General features: G+C 37.7%; 1 protein-coding gene and 1 pseudogene across 2 annotated transcripts; both read right to left on the minus strand.

The window, feature by feature from the left end:
- Positions 1-637: 637 nt before the first annotated feature.
- Positions 638-10,118, minus strand: LOC107791955 (uncharacterized; annotated as a pseudogene).
- Positions 5,602-8,702, minus strand: LOC142161730 (uncharacterized). Of its 2 annotated transcripts, XM_075238030.1 has the most exons (4): positions 6,452-8,702; positions 6,050-6,155; positions 5,864-5,963; positions 5,602-5,774 (listed from the first exon to the last, which is right to left on the minus strand). In XM_075238030.1, exon 1 carries the CDS (start codon positions 8,190-8,192, stop codon positions 7,125-7,127), a length of 1,068 nt encoding a protein of 355 aa, XP_075094131.1. In that variant the 5' UTR covers positions 8,193-8,702; the 3' UTR covers positions 5,602-5,774; positions 5,864-5,963; positions 6,050-6,155; positions 6,452-7,124. The 2 variants fall into 2 exon arrangements, with proteins under 2 accessions (XP_075094131.1, XP_075094132.1); XM_075238031.1 differs by lacking the exons at positions 5,602-5,774; positions 5,864-5,963; positions 6,050-6,155 and adding an exon at positions 6,162-6,364.
- Positions 10,119-20,409: the final 10,291 nt, after the last annotated feature.

Consider the following 20,409-nt stretch of genomic DNA (forward strand, 5'->3'; position numbering starts at 1 on the left):
GGAGTGGAGACCATATGTTGGAAAAAACGACTAGGGAGTGGAGACCCTATGTCTAAAATAAAATCAACTAGGGAGTGGAGACCATATGTTGGAAAAGCGACTAGGGAGTGGAGCCCTATCACTACAAAAAAACAGCATTTAACGACGACCGAAATCCGTCGCTAAAGAGCCTTTTTCCGTCGCTAAGCAGGATAAGCGACGGATTACCATTTGCTGCTGATTTGCTCGTTGCTAAGCTCTTCGCGACGGAAAAAAGGGAATCCGTCGCAATATTAGCGACGTTCTAGCGACGAACACTGTCCGTTGCTACAGTTAGCGACAGAATTTCCGTTGCTATATTGGAAAATTGTGTCGCTAAATTCACAATGCATTTCGTCGTTGGTATACTTTTGCGACAGAAAGTCGGTCGCGAATCCGTCGCCAATAATTTGAGAATCATTTCAGCTTTGCATTTGGCGACCAAAATCGTCTGCTGCAATCTGTCGCAATGTTATTTTATATATTTATTTTTGTTACCAAAAATATCCGTCGCAATCTGTCACAATATTTTTCCCTTTTAGATATTTTTTATTTAACATTTTAAATTTCTCTGTTCATGCACTTTGTATGTAAATTATAAAATTCATATAAATTAACATACTTCAAGGTCCAAAATGATATCAAAATGCATATAGCTAATACAATTAAGTTCGAATTATCCCTAACACCAATAATAAAGTTCAAACCAAAAAGGTGCGAATTATCCCTAACACCAACAATAAAGTTCAAACCAAAAAGCTTCCAAATACGAGGCTTAGGGGTTAAGGTCATCATCTGAAACCGATGGATGAACCCCATGAACAGTAGCAGTAGTAGGAGCATGAACTATTGGTACCATATCTGATGGGTGGTCAGTAGAAGTCAGCGAGGGTGACGAAATCATTTCACGCACCCGCTCAGTCAATACTGGAAGCATATGATCAGTTAGCACAGGAACTATGTGCTCTGTTAGTGCTGGATTCAAACGCATCACTAACTCTTCCAGGTTCGATGCTGATTGAGCACTCGAAGATGGTATTGATGATGAAGCATCTGATCCGGAAGAGCCACGAAGATTCGGTCCATAGTAGCATTTTGCTTGAGATCCAAGACCATATACTCTTCTCTTCTTTTTCCCTCCTGCGGCTTCGTAATATGCTTTACATTGATCAATATCAGATTGAGTTTGTGTTTGTTCCTGTAATATTTCCTGATACCTTTCCTGTAAAAGAGGTGTAATAAATAGTGAAATTAAAATAGTCAAGAATGTTGAGCATTTAATTAACCAACAGAGAGGATACTTTTCATACTCTTTTTACATTGTAGTAAATAAGATTATAAAATATTGGACTTACATGCACGATTCGAGCTTTCTCATCAAGAAAAGATTTTCTAGCATGCCCATGTGTATGGACGTACAAATGTATCTCACTTGGTGTTGGGTTTCGACCCTTTTCAACAGCCTATACAAAAAATAATTTATTTTTAAAAGGATGAAAATATTACTATAGTAGAAGATGACATGATCCCAGAAGAAATTTAAAGCAAACGGACTTGAACCAAACAATTCACAACGATAATAAAAGAGAAAAGTACGAAAAATTTGCACGAAATAAACAAAGCACACAAGAAACTAGAATTAAACTCAATATGGAAAATCTAGCGATCCTTCAAAGATTGTTGCACCAGAATGACATTGAGAAAGCAAAGGTTCTAGCTTCTAATCTTTCTGAACTTGTAACTTTTAATCTTTCTGAACTTGTAACTTTTAATCTTTCTGAACTTTTTATCTTTCTGAACTTCTAATCTACTTACATTATCCATCCAGCTACAATTATTAGCGCACACAAATAGCTGAAACATTTTCCTTCAATTTGGTTAAAAAAGATCAAATTAGAAGAAGAAATCTAAAAGCACCTAATTTTCAAAGGTTAAACGAGATCAGCTTGCCTATAAGAAAGTATCTACACGTTGTGAGGAATAACATATTGATACTGTGCTGACAGAGATTCAATTTTGTTTGATTCAATAAGCTATTAATTCTAGTTTAGTGTCACCAATTTCAGTCGAAAACAATTACACTTATAAATATACAATACAAGGGTTAAGGCTGCCAATACAGGGCTGAAACCATCATTAACAGCTTAGGACTGAAACCATCATCAACAGCTTAGGACTGAAACCATCATCAACAGTTCAGGACTGAAACCATCATCAACAGCTCAAAATGCTGTGACAGTATTTGATGTATTTCCTTCAAGTGTTAAGGCTTCCAATACAGGGGCAAAACAAGTGCAAGGGGTGGCTGAAAGTAAGCAGTTGACAACTACACAAAACACTCTTGTATGCGATGCTGAGGACCAGACTTTTGCAAGTAAAAAGACTGGACAAAAATGCATATCTGTGGAGGCAAAAACTGGTGGTACAATTGATGATGGTAAGGTCAATAATTCAAATACAAAGGAGGGAAACTGGAACGTAGTGTCATCTAGAAAATCACCTATTAAGCAGGTGGTATCGCCAAGGCAACAAAATTCAGGTGTTCGACTAAATATCTCCACCACTGCTTCGATCTCAAATACTTTTGAAGCACTAGAAGTTGTGGACGAAGGTATACTCGATTCAACAACCCCAAAAGACGACATGATGAACAAGCAAATTGTTGAATGCTCTACCAGTGAAAAAGGTGATCAAGACAGTGATAAATTGGCTCAAAATTTGGTACAGATGTAACTTCTAATCTTCTGCATTTCCATTACAAAGATGTAGCTTTCTTCTTTATGAAGTGACACAGTTCTAACAGATGTGAGAGCACAAGCAAGCAGGGGATCTGTTTGAGCAAGAACGAGTGCAGAATCTCTAAGAAAGGGCATCCAAACACATTACATGAGATGTTCTTACAAAGATTGCAAGACTATAGGACATGGTTCTAACTTTTATTTTGCTAAATTCAATTCATACATAACTATAAAATGCTCTAACCTTAGATGTCTTGTGAAAGTTCCCATGAAATCCTGTGTGTATTAACAAGAAAAAGGGCGCTCTAACTAATAAACGAAGTTCACCAAAATATATGAGATCCACAATACCTCGTGAGTTCAGGACTGAAACCATCATCAACAGCTCAAAATGCTAGTCTTTACAATATTTGGTATATGTACAAGATGAGAGAACATCAGAGAAGCAGACACTTCAGTAATGTATCTAATCAGGCACTATACTTCATACAAATGTTACAACATACACGAGGTTGCTCAAATAGAATTACAGATAACATGAAGCACCTACATTCTGATTCTGTTGCACTCCTACTTCCATTTCATTTAGTTAATACCTATCTAGTCTACAGTGCATCTACAATGACTACAGGTACATACTGAACATGCAGAAAGCATTAAGTACCTTCTTCAGTTGGTTTTGTCTTTCAAACAGCTTGTCTCTGTGAATACTTAATCAGAAGTTTTCCTTAAACTCTTTAGCCGCATTTATTATAGCCTGGCCGGGGAGCTAACTATTGTTTTGTAGAATAGATTTTCTCAGCAACCAATGAAATTACATACGTTAAGTAACAAATCAATCAATCGTAACGCCAAGGAATGAAAGCTAAGGTTACTATAAGCAATTCTTAACACCAACAAGAAGAAATTTTAAGTTCAGAGTTGCAATAAAGCTAAGGTTGCGATATACTTACAAGTCTCTTGCGATACTCCCCATTGGAGACAGAGCCGCATGTGTGAGTCTCGGTGGAGACTCCACTCCTACCGCCACGACGATTTTGCATTTATTTCTGACTTTTCAATACACTTGGGATCTTTCCAAAGTTGTTCCCAACTTTCCCACACTTCTTCTGGAACACCTCTTGGCCTAACCTTTTTAGTTTTTATTTTGGAAATGAAATCTTTGTACCTTATTGATGCCTTATTCTCCCATTGGCTCCTCACTGCACTAGCTATGGAAGAGTCCCAATAGAATTTCTTCTGAAATAATTTTATAAAGTAATAACATTAATATCTTATTTATAACAGTTAATACACTTCCTAAATTCATTATATAATGAGAAGTTATACCTTGAATTCTCCCCAATAAAAGTTTTTTATCTCGTCAGAGACACTTTTCCAATTGATTCCATTGGGATCAAGTTCATGCTTGAAAGATTTAAATATATTCTTCGAGCATAATCCACTAGGTTCTAACCTGAAAAAATTTGAAGACAATAGTTGAAGGGGTATCAGAAATCAAAATTTCTATATAAAAAATAATAGTAAAAACATGGACTAACCCTGTAGGAGCAAGAGTAACAAGTGTCCGCTGCCCGCGACTACTGGTGCACTCACCTTCGCCAATTGTGTTGCTTTGAGTAGATATGCCCTCACCTATTGGGTTACTCTGATCAGGTGTATTAGGAGATGATTCAGAATGGATAGTTGGGGTACTACCATGACCTGATGTTTGAACGGGTGTCGTACTGCTAGGAGCTAAAGTTTGTACTTTATTTATGTGATTCTGCCCACCTAAAGAACTTGTACCACCTTGTTGAGTACTAATTATAGGAATGGGAACAGAAGGCATATTTGCACGAATAGCAGAATTACCCCTACCCCTAACTCAGGACTTGCCTCCACGAGCTATGCTATCTCTGCCTCTCCCTCGAGTCATATCTACAAAAATAATTACATGTAAGCAAATTAGAGTCATAAATTGGTATAAGTCAAGAATTAAGTCCCTGCAAATAGAAAACATTGGTATAAGTCAAGAATTGGGCCAAAATTACTGCTAGATTTTTCAATTTTATAGTAAGTGATAAATTTAGGGAAATGAGTGAGAAGTTAGACATCAAAGAAAAGCAATAAATATAGATATATTCTTGCAGATAGCATTCAACTTAGATTACAACAAACAAAACACATAGCATTCAGCTTAGATTATAACAAACAAAACACAGTAAGATGCATCAACATATTTTTAATTAACACACTAGTCACTATCTATTTCTTCTTCTTCTTCATGATGATCTAGCAATAATTCATCATCAACGTGCTCATCCATTTCAATTAAATCCCCATTTGGATCATGTAAGAGTATATTTTCATCAACGACAATGTTCATATCTATCACATGATCTTCAACTTCTTCAACTTGGAAGGGGAGATTCGCATCTGAAATTGCCATCACTTACTCATCGGGTAATTCAACAACATGCCGAGGTTTAATTTTCAATACAGCTGACCAATCCTCCTTGTCCTTTCTCTTGCTAGGATAAGGAACATAACACACTTGAGTTGCTTGCATCGCAAGAATAAAAGGTTCATATTTTTTATATCGACGACGATGGTTAACATCCACCAATTTGTATTGATTATGCTTTTTAACACCAACATTCATCGTTGGGTCAAACCATTCACACTTGAATAATACAGTTTTCTTTAAAGGTTAACATCCACCAATTTGTATTGATTATGCTTTTTAACACCAACATTCATCGTTGGGTCAAACCATTCACACTTGAATAATACAGTTTTCTTTAAAGGTTCTTCACGGTATTCTACTTGTATAATCTCTAATATCTAATGATAGTACTCACCAACATTTGGATCCGATATACAAACTCCATTGTTCATTGTTGATCTTGTGCTACCATGACTTTCTGTGTGAAATTTATATCCATTAACAAAATACACTGACTGACATATCGCGCTTATCAATGGTCCATGAGCAAGGCTACGCAAGAATGCATTCTCAATATGGTTGCTTCGGACCTATTTAAGAAATTGTGAGACTTAGTTAAATTTAACAAGTCAATTTATGTACATTATTGTATAAAAGTAAATTATTGTTGGAGGCTTACATATTGCTTGAACCATATAGAGAAATATGTTTCGAGATTCTCATCTATTTGATCCTGAGATAGACTCGGATATTCTTCTTGTAAACGTTCCACGTACATACTTCATTGCAACAAAATAAGTTAAAATTAGTGCTTCAGATATATGAATATTTGTTATATTAAGCAAGTATAACTTTCAAATGTTACCTTACAAATGGCTCAACCTCTTTACAATTTAGTAGAATGTAAGTTTGGGCAGCCTTGATTTCTTCCAAGGATAAACTCCTCTTTTTTGCTTCTCCCGATAGTCGACCTGGATGTGTAAATATTGATAAATTTCCTTTATGATCTTCCACAACATCACCATCATCATTCCGGTCCACATTATGATTACGTGTAATGACATGAGGTTCAAAATAATGAGAAAATAATTGTGTTGACTCTGTCATCAAGTATGCTTTACAAATAGATCCCTCAACACTAGCTTTATTCCCAATCATTTTTTTCAAAGTTCCAAGGTACCTAAATAGATAAATGAATGGACCATAAAATTAAAAAGTCATGTGTAGCATACTTGTCACTATTATGACATAGAAGTTTTAAATTTACCTCTCAAAAGGATACATCCATCGATATTTGTGCAGGTCCAGCAATTCTTGCTTCATATGGTAGGTGCACGGGCAAATGTTCCATTGAGTTAAAGAACCCCTGTGGAAATATACGTTCCAACTTACACAAGATCTGTGAGATGTCTATTGCTAATCTCTCCATGTCAGCCACTCGTAGAGTGGTCGAAGTAAGATCTTTAAAAAATAAGCTCAATTCTGTAAGTGTCTGCCACACATTACTAGGAAGTAGTTCACGAAAGGCAATAGGCATTAATCGTTGCATAAACACGTGGCAATCATGACTTTTCATGCCAAATAACCTAGACTTGTTCGTCTCTAGACATCGACCCAAATTTGAAACATACCCATCTGGAAACTTCAAACTTTTCACCCAATCGAATAAGATATCTTTTGCTTCATTGTCTATTGTATATGCAGCTTTGGGATATTTTCCACTAGCATCCTTTGCCAACTGAGGTCTATCGCAATAGGTTAGCATATCCAAACGTGCTTTGGGATTGTCTTTGGTTTTGTCTTTAACATTAAGAACTGTGTTAAATACATTATCAAAGACATTCTTTTCAATATGCATGACGTCAAGATTATGCCGAATCATGTTAGAACTCCAATAAGGCAAATCCCAAAAGATGATTCGCTTTTTCCATCCACAAGATTTACAGTCTCGAATTAACTACTTGTGCATCTTCCTCTGTTACTTTCCTTAGCCCTAACTCACTAATTTGGTTCAAAATTTCCTCTCCCGTTCTAAGTGCTGGTGGTAGCCTTTTGACAGTCTGACCTTTAAGAAAGTTTTTACGATCTTTCCTAAATAGATGGTGTTGGTCGAGGAACATTCTATGACTATCAAACCAAGTTGTTTTCCCACCATGACATAATCTTAAAGATTGTGCTTCCTCCATACAATAAGGACATGCTAACTTGCCAGCAGTACTCCATCCTGATAACATAGAATATGTTGGAAAGTCATTGATTGTCCACATCAAAGCCGCCCTTAATTGAAAGTTTTGCTTTTTTGAGATGTCAAATGCTTCCACACCTTCCTCCCATAACAAGGTCAATTCTTTTATTAGAGGTTGTAGAAAAACATCAATTTTTTGTTTAGGATTGGTTGGCCCTGGAACAATGACAGTTAAGAACATGTACGCCTCTTTCATACACATCCAAGGAGGTAAGTTGTATGGAGTGACAATCACCGGCCACGAAGAGTATTTTCTTCCTAATTGACCAAATGGTTGGAAACCATTAGTACATAAACCCAGCCTCACATTCCTTGGTTCAGCAGCAAAAAATGAATGATTTTCATTGAAGTGCTTCCAAGCCTCAGAGTCTGATGGATGACGCATTACCCCCTCCTCTTGTATATGCTCATGATGCCATCTCATGTCACCGACTGTAGTATGAGATGCGTATAATCTTCGCAATCTAGGAATCAAAGGAAAATAATACATCTTTTTATAAGGGACTAATTTCCTCTTACGAGAACCAACGCGACATTTAAACTCGTAGCCACAAAACTTGCAAGATGTGAGGTCTTCATCGTCACCCCAATACAACATACATCCCGAATTACAACAATCAATCTTTTCAACCGGCAAACCCAAGCTACGCACTAGCTTCTTGGTTTGATAATAACTTTCAAGCATTATGTTATCTTCAGGTAAAGCCTCTTTCAGCAATTGTATCATTTGGTCATATCCCCTCTGTGATAAAGTGTTCTCCATTTTAATGTTTTTAACATCCTAGAAACTACTGCGAGTTGAGAGAGGGGAGAACCAGGATACAATTCTGTATCAGCGGCCTTTAGCAAATCATAAAACCTTTGAGACTCAGGATTAAGCTCCTCCTCCATTGAAGGATTAGCCTCGTCCTCCATTGAAGGCTCAAAATGATGAGACGGCTCAAATTCAGTGTTACTATAAGATTGCCAACTAGAATCCTGGCCAAAGTTGGGTCCAGCTGCATCTAAAACCATTTGTCGGTATGGATTGTCATATCCTAATGCAGGTTGAACACCACCATGTAGATCACTGCTAGAAGACGTCACACCAGTCACATCTTTTTCCCCTTGATACTTCCAAACAGAATAGTTTTCAACAAATCCAAACTTAAAAAGGTGAAATCTAACCGTTTCAACATCCATGTATATAATGTTGCGACATTTTTTACATGGACATCTAACATTCTCACCACTCATGTGATTTCGCTGAGAACGTGCAAACAGGAGAAAGCTATCCATACCAGTTACAAAATTAGAATTAATACCCCCTCGGCCATCCAACCTCTCGTACATCCAAGCACGCTCTAAATTATCCATATTCCTATTTAATATAGAAACAAAATAGGATAATCAGACTTCTTTTTTCTATGAGTAAGATAATAAGAATGTTCTAAAGGGAAGTACTGGACAAAAAATTAAGAAGATAAGCAGGAGAAGATTAATTAAACTACCAAAGGAATCTACCAAAAAATTCTCCAAGCGTTTACCATCCAAAGGTGTCAAAATCACTATAGCAACTACAAAATCCTTCTTGAAAACCATGCTATTGGTGATATTTGTAAGAGAGTCAAGTAATGAGACCAAATTATGACGGCCGCCAAGCTATTGGTAACCCTTTTCATCGTATTCTTAGAAGTTTAGCTCAATGAAGGTCAAGACATGTCAACATGATAGGAAAACAATTAGATAAAAGATTTATACCAAATCATGTTACTTATTAGGTAATTACCCGTAAATCTCTTTATATATAGTATTAATCAAATTTCTGATAAAATGAGTAACTGATCTACTATCACAAGTTAAGATTCACTAATGGTTTAAAAATATTTACCCAATTAGTATGTATAACTTAAATTCATCCGAACAATGAGAAAGATAACCTGCAATAACAGATTAAAACTCAATGATGGTATAATTTTCTATTTGCACAGTGAGTATATGAGTTACTCACTGTGCAATGAAGTAATTACACTGCAATTAGCTGTAGTCCAAATCTTCTTGCTGTTCTTCCCAACTATATAGAGAAAGACAGTTACCCCATTTTTCTTTCGAGAACCGAAGGCCTAAATCTAACCAAATCCGAAAAATGGCTACCAAGGTTTACATCGTGTGAGTATTTTTTTCATCTTTTTCGCTTTGCTTTTCATTTTTCTTTGAAAAATAAATAAATTAAAAATTCGTATTCTACAAGGAAACAAAATGTGGCGAGTAAAAATTTCTGTGTAAAAATTGACAAAATCCTGTGGCCAAAGCAAACAGAAGATTGACAAAATCCTGTGTCAATCGAGGCCATTTCTGATGGCTATGAAGATGGCGGCCTCGGACAGCAATCAGCTTCGCAACATAACAAGATTCAAACAAGTTGGCTCTAACAAATCAGTGGCTTAGCATTTTTGGTACCCAAAATTAGTACAAAGCATAAGAAACAGAAGAAGAAACAAAGCCATCTACAAACCTTAGATTCACGTTGGCTACTGATTTTTGCTCTTGTTCTTGAAAACCCTCATCGTGTGTCTTCTACTGATTTTGCTCCAGCCGCCTGATTTTGCTCCCAGCGTGTGTTTCTACTGCTTTAGAAGAAGAGACTGATGTTTTACCAAATTTGTGCCCTAGGGAAAATAATTAAGTGGTCTTCAGCGACGGATTTAGCTACGGACAAAGTTCCGTCGCTAAAAATAACATTAATTTTCATTAAAGAATACATTATCGACGGAAATTTCCATAGCAAGGAGTTTTAAAACATTTTGATAAAGAAATTAAGGCTATCGACGGATTTTTCGTTGCTAAATCCGTCGTGTAGTTAAATAAAGTTTGTCGCTCAGCTTTTGTCGTTAAATCCGTAGGTAAATTGAGGGCGCCAATATTTAGCGCCAACAATTAGCGATAAATTTTCGATTTCGTCGCTATTCCGTCGCTATATTAGATACTAATTATTTTTTGGCTTTTTTTGCAATGAAACTATTATTCCGTAGTTTGTAGTATATGTCTAAAATAAAATCAACTAGAGAGTGAAGATCCTATGTTGGAAAGGGCGACTAGGGAGTGGAGACCCTATGCCTAAAATAAAATCAACTAGGGAGTGAAGACCCTATGTTGGAAAGGGCGACTAGGGAGTAGAGACCCTATGTCTAAAATAGAATCAACTAGGGTGTGGAGACTAGGGAGTGGAGACCCTTTGTCCAAAAATCATCAACTAGAGAGTGGAGACCTTATGTTGGAAAAGAGACTAGGGAGTGGAGACCCTATGTCCAAAAACATCAACTAGGGAGCGGAGACCCTATGTTGGAAAAGCGAATAAAGAGTGGAGACCCTGTGTCTAAAATAAAATCAACTAGGGAGTAGAGACAGTGGAGACCCTATGTCTAAAATAAAATCAACTAGGAAGCGGAGACCTTATGTTGGAAAAGCAGACTAGGGAGTGGAGACCCTACGTCTAAAATATAATCAACTAGGGAGTGGAGACCCTACGTCTAAAATATAATCAACTAGGGAGTGGAGACCCTATGTTGGAAAAGTAGACTAGGGAGTGGAGACTCTATGTCTAAAATAACTTCAACTAGGGAATGGAGACCCTATGTTGGAAAAGTAGACTAGGGAGTGGAGACTTTATGTCTAAAATAACTTCAACTAGGGAGTGGAGACCCTGTGTTGGAAAAACGACTAGGGAGTGGAGACCCTATGTCTAAAATAAAATGAATTAGGAAGTGGAGACCCTATGTTGGAAAAGAAACCAGGGAGTGGAGACCCTATGTCTAAAATAACTATCAACTAGGGAGTGGAGACCCTATGTTGGAAAAGAAGACTAGGGAGTGGAGACCCTATGTCTAAAATAAAATCAACTAGGGAGTGAAGACCCTATTGGAGCAGAATTCGAAGTAGAATTCCCTTTTGGAGTTGTTGCTACTGCAGAGCTGTTTCTAGCTCCCGCGCGGTTTCTTTTGGGTTGCACCTGCTTCTTGCAAGGTTACTTTGGATTCCAGTTTCTTGTGGTTCAAACAAAGAACAATTTATCGGTTTGAAACGGTGGTTGGTTTGCGACCTTGAGTGTTTCAGTCACTTGATCTTGGTCGGCCTCTTTGATGATACTTTTACTTGCAACTGGTTGTTTCCTGAATATCGATTGCACTTCTGGACCCGGAGAACCTTTGGCTTTTCCAAACCTTGCCATGACGGTTGGTCACGTGGGACCTAACCTTTTTCAACTTTGTTTTGCCTTCGTGGGCATTTCAGTTTGAATTCCTTCTTTCAATTTTTTTAACTTCAAAGCATTGGGGAATCTTTGGCTTTTCAAACCTTACCAAAGCAGTTAGTCGTGTGGGACTCAACCTTTTCAACTTCATTTTTGCCCTTGTAGGCATTTCAATTTGATTTCCTTCTTTCGAGAGTTTTCAATTTCAAAACATCAGCGACCATGGCCAGCCGAAGTCGACTTGATCCCCCTGCTGAGGCTAGGTGTCCTTTTGCATATTAGCTTGTATCAAATGAGAACCCTATAAATCAGTCTTACCATCCTTTCTTTGTCTTAGTTTCGGGACAGAGTTAGACCGATAAGGATTCAAAGAAAAACAAATAATAAAATGGACAATAAATTTAGACGAAAGGTATACCTTTCGGGGAAAGGACAGAAGGACTTATCTGGAGTACATACGGACTTCAATGAACATGACATGCCTTTTGGACTGGATGCCTGATCTGTGTAAACCGTCTGACTCTCAGAAATGCATCACAACTTTTGCCTCGAAACTGAGAAACCTTGCTTAGGACTGTGTCAATATCAGTGACTGAGGATCCTCTTTTTCGATCAGTGGCGCCCTTTGCGTGTTTTCACCAGCTAACCTCTCTCATTTCTCTTCTTACAATCGCCTTATAGTACTCTTTGCGAGTTTTTACTAACAAGATTATCTCATTTTAATTTCTCTACTTACCATCGCCTTACGGTGCCCGTGAGGGTTTTCACCAATAAGACTCTCTTATTTTATTTCTCTCATTTTGTTGTATCAGATCCAAGTGGTTGTATCCTCCAATTCTTGAACATTCTCGTTGCTTGATCGTAAGGACTTTGAAAAGGACTTGGGTGAAAAAGGATTTGAATTGAATTACAACTTTGGAACCTTTCAAACGAAACCATCGCCAAACCATTATAACATCCGCCCCAGTTTCACTTTTGGGGGAAATTGGATTTTTATTTTGGTGTGACTGAACCCTGGAGAGAGGCTGCCTACGTGTCCTTTCGGAATCAAGTCGAACGTAGTTCAAGCAACATGAACTTGTTTGGATTTTTGTTTTGTTTTTTTTTCTTCTTCTTTATCTTTTTTTTTCTCTTTTTTGTTTTCCTTTTTTTCTTCTTTGTTTTGTTTTTCTTCTCTTTTTCTTTCTTGTTTCTTTTTTTTTTAATAACATCTTCAGGTTCCAAAGATGGTAATCAAAGAAAGATAACCGGATCAAAAGGGTTAGCAAGGGGTTGATAGTGTTTGGATAGCGAGAATGAAAGCCTTTGTCATCCCAATAAGAGAATATTAATGCTATATAGAGGGTCAAACATAGTACCTTTTGACTGCATCCTCGTTGACAGTTGTTTCATGGACATTTCATTCGATGCTTCGCAGGTACAACACTCTCTTTTGCAGTACTCTCGTTACAATATATGGACCGTTCCAATTTGGAACCAATTTTCCTTTAGCTTCTTCATGAGGTGGGAGGATACGTCTCAGAATGGGTTGTCCTATTTCAAATTTCCTTGGCCGCACTTTCTTGTTGTAGACACGGGCCATTCTTTGTTGGTACAACTGCCCGTGGCAAACTACGATCAATCATTTTCATCAATCAATGTCAATTGTTCCGATCGGTTCTTGACCCAATCTTTATCCTCAATCTCGGCTTCAACAATGATCCGAAGAGGGAATTTCAACTTCTTCCGATTTCATTCGGACTTGGCTTAGGCCTACTGTTCCAATTCTTTGTTTATTTTCTCACAAGCCTTATCTTCAACACATTCTGTTTCTTGATTCATTATTTCGAGGTCTGACAACCTTTTAGGATCTGGGCATGAAGTCCTCAAGCATGTCATGTTATTGAAATCTGCATTTAATAGAATTAAAAATAGAATAATAAAAGTGACAAGATTAAGAAAAAAGACATTCCTGCACAATGAAATATTAATTTCATTTGATTATTATTATTATTATTTATTTATTTATTTATTTTTATTTTTTTGTTTCTTTTTTTTTTTGAATTTTGAAGATAGAAGGGTTTACATCGGAAGGTAAGACAATAAAGTAAAACATCCGCATCACACCCTCAGATAATCCGGACACAGAAAGGATAGCAAGACTGGCTACCGAGGCTCCCGTCTGATGGGGAACTTTCAGGCTTGACGACAATTTTTTGGCTTTTCTTCTGTCTCGGCAATGGATGCAATGGCCTTCAGTGTCAGATCAAATTCTTCATCTTCACAAATCATTCTGACTAATGGCCCATTGGTGTGAGTAGGCAGAGGATTGTTAATCATATTAAGGTCCTCTTCATCCCTAAGCACTATTGCATGGACCTCGATGAGGTCTTCCACTGCTCTTTTGAGAGTCCAACAATCTTCAGTATCATATCCCACTGCTCCGGAGTGGTATTTACATCTAGCATCAGCTCGGTGCAAGGGGTACTCGAGTTTTGGCCTGTTCGGGGCCACTGGCTGCAGCTAGGGGTGTTCATAAAAATCCGAAAAACCGAACCAAACCGAAAACCAAACCAAACCGACCAAAAAAATCGATATTTTTAGGTTTGGTTTGGTTTTGGTTTTAAATTTTAAAAACCGATCAAATTTGGTTTGGTTTTGGTTTTAATTAAAAAGAACCGAACCAAACCGACTATAAAAGTAGCTATTTAAATTTATTATTACACCTATATATATATATGTATATTTTTATATAAAGTTTCTAAAATTTTATGGTACATATTAGTCATTTGTATTTTTAGTCTAGTTCTTTGCTATTATAATAATCTAATTCTTTGCTTTCTAGTTTGATTGGTAGTTTTCTTTCATTAAGTACAAGAATTTATTTCATGTTAAAATAATCAATTTTTAATTGAGTATTTAAGTTATTCATCACTATTTGAGTCAATTATCATCAATATATCTTGGTAACTGATAGATTTCTCAAAGAGCAATTAGTTTGATAGCGTTATGTTGAAAATGTACTCGCCGGAATATGCGTTTGGTAGTGTATGTCTCATATTTAAGAAAAAACCGACAGAAGACCAAAAAAATCGAAAAACCGACAAAAACCGAATCGATAAAAAATCAACTTAATTGGTTTGGTTTGGTTCTAATATTTAAAAAACTGACTTACTTGGTTTGGTTTCTTTTTAGGGAAACATTGACCCAAACCGAACCATGAACACCCCTAGCTGCAGCAGACCTAGCCTGATTAGCTTTTGGAACAAGTTAGAGTATGATTCACCAATAGGAGTGAACTGATTCCTTCTGGGGGTTCTCTTGGGCGAGGATTGTATTGGGGAACATTTGGTTGGAGATTATATAGAGCTTGGTAGAGACTGACATTTCTAGGAGGTAGAGCTCGGTTTTGTGTATAATGTTTTGGCCGCGTGTAAGGTTGCACGTTCATCACCGCATAGGGAGGCGGTGCCATGGCATAAGCAGCATCTTGATGGGGATAATAGTGTTGTGGGACCTTAGAAAGCATATATGATTGGTTGAATGACATGTGGGACCCCTCGAGCTTGAAGCCATCATGGCTCCCTCTTCTCTCCCATTTTTGTTCATCAAAACCCCCCCGAACCATTCATAACGGCCTATGATGTGGCCTTAAAGGCAGCATGACTCAAGATTCGGCCCGTTTTTAAACCATTTTCGATCATCTCCCCAATTTTGATAGCTTGGACGAACGAATTACCCATATCGGACATCATGTTCCAGAAGTAGTCCGCCTCTTGGGCCTATTGGAAGACCGTAATCATTTATGCTTCGTCCATTTGAGGCTTTACCCTGGCGGCTTGCTCGCGCCATTTGACGACATATTCACGGAAGCTTTCTATTGTTTTCTTTTTCAAATTAGATAAAGAGTTTCTGTCGGGAGCGATGTCCACATTATATTAGAACTAGCGGACAAAATCTCGGGCTAGATCACCCCACACATGCCAATGGGTAATTTCTTGATCCATATACCATTCAGAAGCGATTCCGATGAGGCTTTCTCCAAAATAGGCCATTAGCAGCTCCTCTTTTCCGCCAACACCCTTAAGCTGGTTACATTATCGTTTCAGGTGAGCGATCGGGTCTCCATGCCCGTCGTACTTTTTAAATTTTGGCATCTTGAATCTAGTTGGCAAGTGGACATGGGGAAACATGCACATGTCGGAGAATGAGACGCTCTTTTGGCCGCTCAGACCCTGCATGTTCCTCAGGATTTGTTCTAGGCTCTTTATTTTCTGAGCCATTTCCTCTTGCTCAGGATTCTTGACAACCCTTTCTTGCAAAACGAGAAGTCACACTGTGGTTGTTGAGTAAATGAGCATGGGGTCATATATGTTATTTCTAGTTCAAACTGTGGACCCTGAAAGGTGAACATCGGAGGCTCAACATACGGCCGTGGTATAGTTGGTTGTGTTGTGGTGCAGACTGGTGCTGCAGCGAACATTGCTGGCAGTGCCCTTGAATCCGGAGCCTGGGGGTGAACCACAGAAGGCATTCCGGGGCCATTAGACGGCATTAGAGGGTGCCCGCATGGGATGAGTGAGTTGGGCACAAGGATGTTGGTAAGCCCACCTGATCTCGGGATCAACTTAGGAAACCCAGGAATTGCACTTTGGCGGTTCCCTACCATTAGACCAGGCGTCCCACATTTCCAACATGCGGAGACGCAACATTCTATTTTCTTCAGCACCTACTGATTCTGGCTGCGGAATAGCCGATGCCGGGCTATCCTCAGGACCGATGATTGGTAGATTGCTTGCTGAGGCCATCTCTGCCTTTGGATCTTATGGAGGATGGGAAGCCATACTACCAACAAAACTAACCACCTGAACAAAACCTGGCTAATTTGCACACCCAACAACCTTGTTAGTTTTGAGATATTTAACAGATAGGAAATCGCACGTTAGGATGCAATGCACCTAACAGTTAAACGGTTCTACCATGTGTTTGAACGGTTGCGTGTTTCATCCAGGCCTTTAAATGTCTCTTTCCATTTTATACCTCTATCATTTCAATTACTCGCTCTCTCTTTTCTTTTCTTTTCTTTTTCTTTTTTTTTGGATTTTTTCATTGTTGCTTTTTTTTTGGTTGTTTTTTTTTTTGCTCTTTGTTTTTTCTATTATTTTTGCCACTCTTTTCTTTCTTTTTTCACTCAATTTTTCTCTCTTTATTTTTTTTCGGTTTATTTTTTTCACTCAATTTGTTTATGGCTATGATCGAATCTGATGGGGATTTCCTACGTATCATGACGCCGCATGAATCAGATCTTGTGTAGTTCAGAAAACTCAGGAATAAAGTAAATAAAATAACTTTTTTTTACTTACTTTTTATAACACTCACACTATGAAAGAAATTAGAAAAAGAATATAATTTTTTTTTTCATTTCATTTTTTTTTTCTCTTTTGGAATTTTCGAAGGAAAGGCTTTTAAAGAGGAAAGAAAGCATTTTTGGATTTTTGGTTTTGATTTATTTTTTTGAAATTTTCGAAATAAAGACTTCTAAAGAAGAAGAAAAATATTTTTGGATTTTGGATTTTTGATTTTATTTTTTTGAATTTCTGGGCAAAAGACTTCTAAAAATGGTGGAAAATATTTTTTGGATTTTGATTTGATTTGTTTTCTTTTTTTCGAATGAAAGACCTCTACAAAGAAAAAATATTTTTGAGTTAAAAAGTTTTCTTATCTTTTATCTGTTTGGATTTTTCTAAGAAAAGACTGCTAAAGAAGGAATTAAAGAAAAATATTTTTTTGGATTTTTAAAAATTGGGGCCGGAACCGATGAGGTTTGCCTACGTATCTCACATCCAGTGAGAATCAGACCCGCGTAGTTCGGTCAGTTTTGACGAAACAGAGGAAACAATGACTTTTGAAAACATTGGCTTATTTTCTTTCTCTCTTTTTTTCCTCAAAATTTCGGCACAGTTTCGAAATGTTTCAAATACCTACCTCACTCTTGTTTTTTCTTGATTTTCTTTCCTTATTCTAGAAATCGTTCAACATACAAGCCGAAGCAAATGAATGCACAAGTAGCACATAAAATGCATCAGGATGGTCTTTTAATTTTTGGATACACCTGTCCTAGACGGACCCAACCCCTGTGTTGAGTCCCCAAAGTCAAATGCACGTGATGCAAACAACGTACCTACTAGGGATCCGACATGAGGCTATGTCATTCTAAGTTTGAATCCTGGGTGTATTGTTCTAGACCTGGCTTACCCGAGCGGACAACTCGAGTCCGGGGGAGGGGGGAGGGGGAGGGGGGCAACGTACTGGTAACCAAAAGATCATTCGGCTTTGTAACTGATCCGATCCTCGTTCTAGATTAGGGTATGACACTAACAGAAAAGAAGCCACGCCAGCGTGCACTTCCCAGAAGATTTAGAAGACTCGGAGGGAAAAAGGGTTTCGTAACAGTTTTATATACAGTTCAAACAATATCAAAGTGGTAAAAAGCAGCATTTAGCACATTAGGCTCAAACATGTAATAGCAGACAATCACAAGAAAGCCAAGTATAACAGTTATTCTAAGCTCGAATTCTGAACCCTGAATTAGAGATTCTGGGTTCGATCCCTAGCAGAGTCGCCAGAGCTGTAACACCTCCTTTTACCCGAGGGGATATGGGATAGGTGTCACGACCCAAAAATCACACCTGTCGTGATGGCGCCTTTCCCGATTCTAGGTAAGCCGACAACATCAAAAACTCACAATTTCTTTTAAGTTTGAAAATATAATATTTAAACACAATCCACAAGTCTTGCAAATATCGATATAAACACTCCCAAAACCTAGTGTCACTGAGTACATGAGCATCTATACATTACAAGTCTGGGAAAAATCTGGTCTTTAATAATAATTTGAGACCAAATACAATAACAAAAGGATAGGGAAGGAGAGACAAGGTCTGCAAAACATGACAGCTACCTCGGAATCTCCAGAAAATTGACTGTGCGAAAGAATCAACCCCCACTGTATCCGGGATCACCTGGATCTGCACACGAAGTGCAGGGTATAGTATGAGTACAACCAATTCAGTAAGTAACAATAATAAATAAAGAACTGAAAGTAGTGACGAGCTTCTCAGCTAAGTCCAAATACAATACTTTCCAATATAAAAGAGTAGGCATGCTCTCAAGTTCAACATTTAAGATTTCACTGAAATTTCATATCAAGTTTGACCGAAACAGAAAATAATATTTTTCCGAAATTTTTAAAATAGTGATATATGACAGCTGAAATGTAGCAAATAATGAAATCAATACATCCTCTCAGAGTAACAGTCACTCAGTCTACCCATTCACTCCAACCTCACAGTCACTCTTTCCTCACAGTCATGCATTCCTCACAGTCACTCATCACTCGGTACTCGGCACTCGTACTCGGTAGGTACCTGCGCTCACTAGGGGTGTGTACAGACTCCGGAGGGGCTCCTTCAGCCCAAGCGCTATATCAAGCCAATCATGACATATAACAATGAAACATGGTGCGATGTGCAGCCCGATCCCATATATATCCTCACAATTAGGCCATCAGCCTCACTCGGTCATCAACCTCTCCAGTCTCTCGGGCTCAAGATGTCATGAAAACAAGCCCAAAATGATAATATGATGCATCAATAAATAACAACAGAGACTGAGATATGATATGAAATGAATGAACATGACTGAGTGTGAAATTTCAATTTGAACATATAATTCAACAATAGAAATGACCCCAATGGGTACCAACAATAACAGCATATGCCTAAGCATGATTTTTAATACGAGTCTAAGCTCAAATTTCTCTAACACGTAGAGAAGGTACGAATATCAACAAATTATTCAACTAGAGAGTTCCGTGTAATTTGACCAAGTCACTATTTCTACGGTGCACGCCCACACGCCTGTCACCTAACATGTGTGTCACCTCAAAGCAAATCACATAACACATAATCTGGGGTTTCATATCCTCAGGACCAAATTTAGAACTATTACTTACCTAAAACCGTGTAATTCTTTATTCCGCTATGCCCTTCCCCGAGAATTGGTCTCCGAAAGCCTTGTATCTAGCCACAATTAATTCAATTCAGTCAATACCCATTATTATAATTAATTCCATAAGGAAATACTAATTTTTCAATAAAAATTCAAAATTCACTCAAAAATCGTCTGTGGGTCCCACGTATCGGAACCCGACAAAATTTACAAAATATGAATGCCCATCCAACCACGAGTCCAACCATACAAATTTTACCAAATTCCGACATCAACTCGACCCTCAAATCTTCAAAGAAAGTCCTTAAAGATTTCTACCATTTTCAACTCAATCTTTACCCATTTGAACACAATATTCTTTCCATAAACCTTATTAGTATGTGTATGTATAAATAATACTCTAACATCCAAGAATCATACTTTTAATTACCCATCTTTACTCCAAACCCGAAATTGAAGAATTAGGGAAAGAAATTCTTACCTCTTTGAAGCCCTAGCAAGATTCTTGTGAAATCTTCAAACCTTGAACAAGAATTGATGGATAAATGACTAAGTCTTCACTCTCTCTCTCTAAAATTCTCTCACCTCTCTCTAAAATGTCAGATTTTTTGCTAAAAAATGAGCTTCAAGGGCTATAAATCGAAGTTGGGTCGGGTCAAAAATTAGAAAGGATGGAAGCCCCGACGCAGTTATGCGATCGCATAACACGTATACGGTCCTCATATCGTCCGCATAATTTGGCCTCCAAACCTGGGTGTGACTG

Source organism: Nicotiana tabacum, chromosome 19 (assembly GCF_000715075.1).
Source record: "Nicotiana tabacum cultivar K326 chromosome 19, ASM71507v2, whole genome shotgun sequence".
Taxonomy (NCBI): domain Eukaryota; kingdom Viridiplantae; phylum Streptophyta; class Magnoliopsida; order Solanales; family Solanaceae; genus Nicotiana; species Nicotiana tabacum.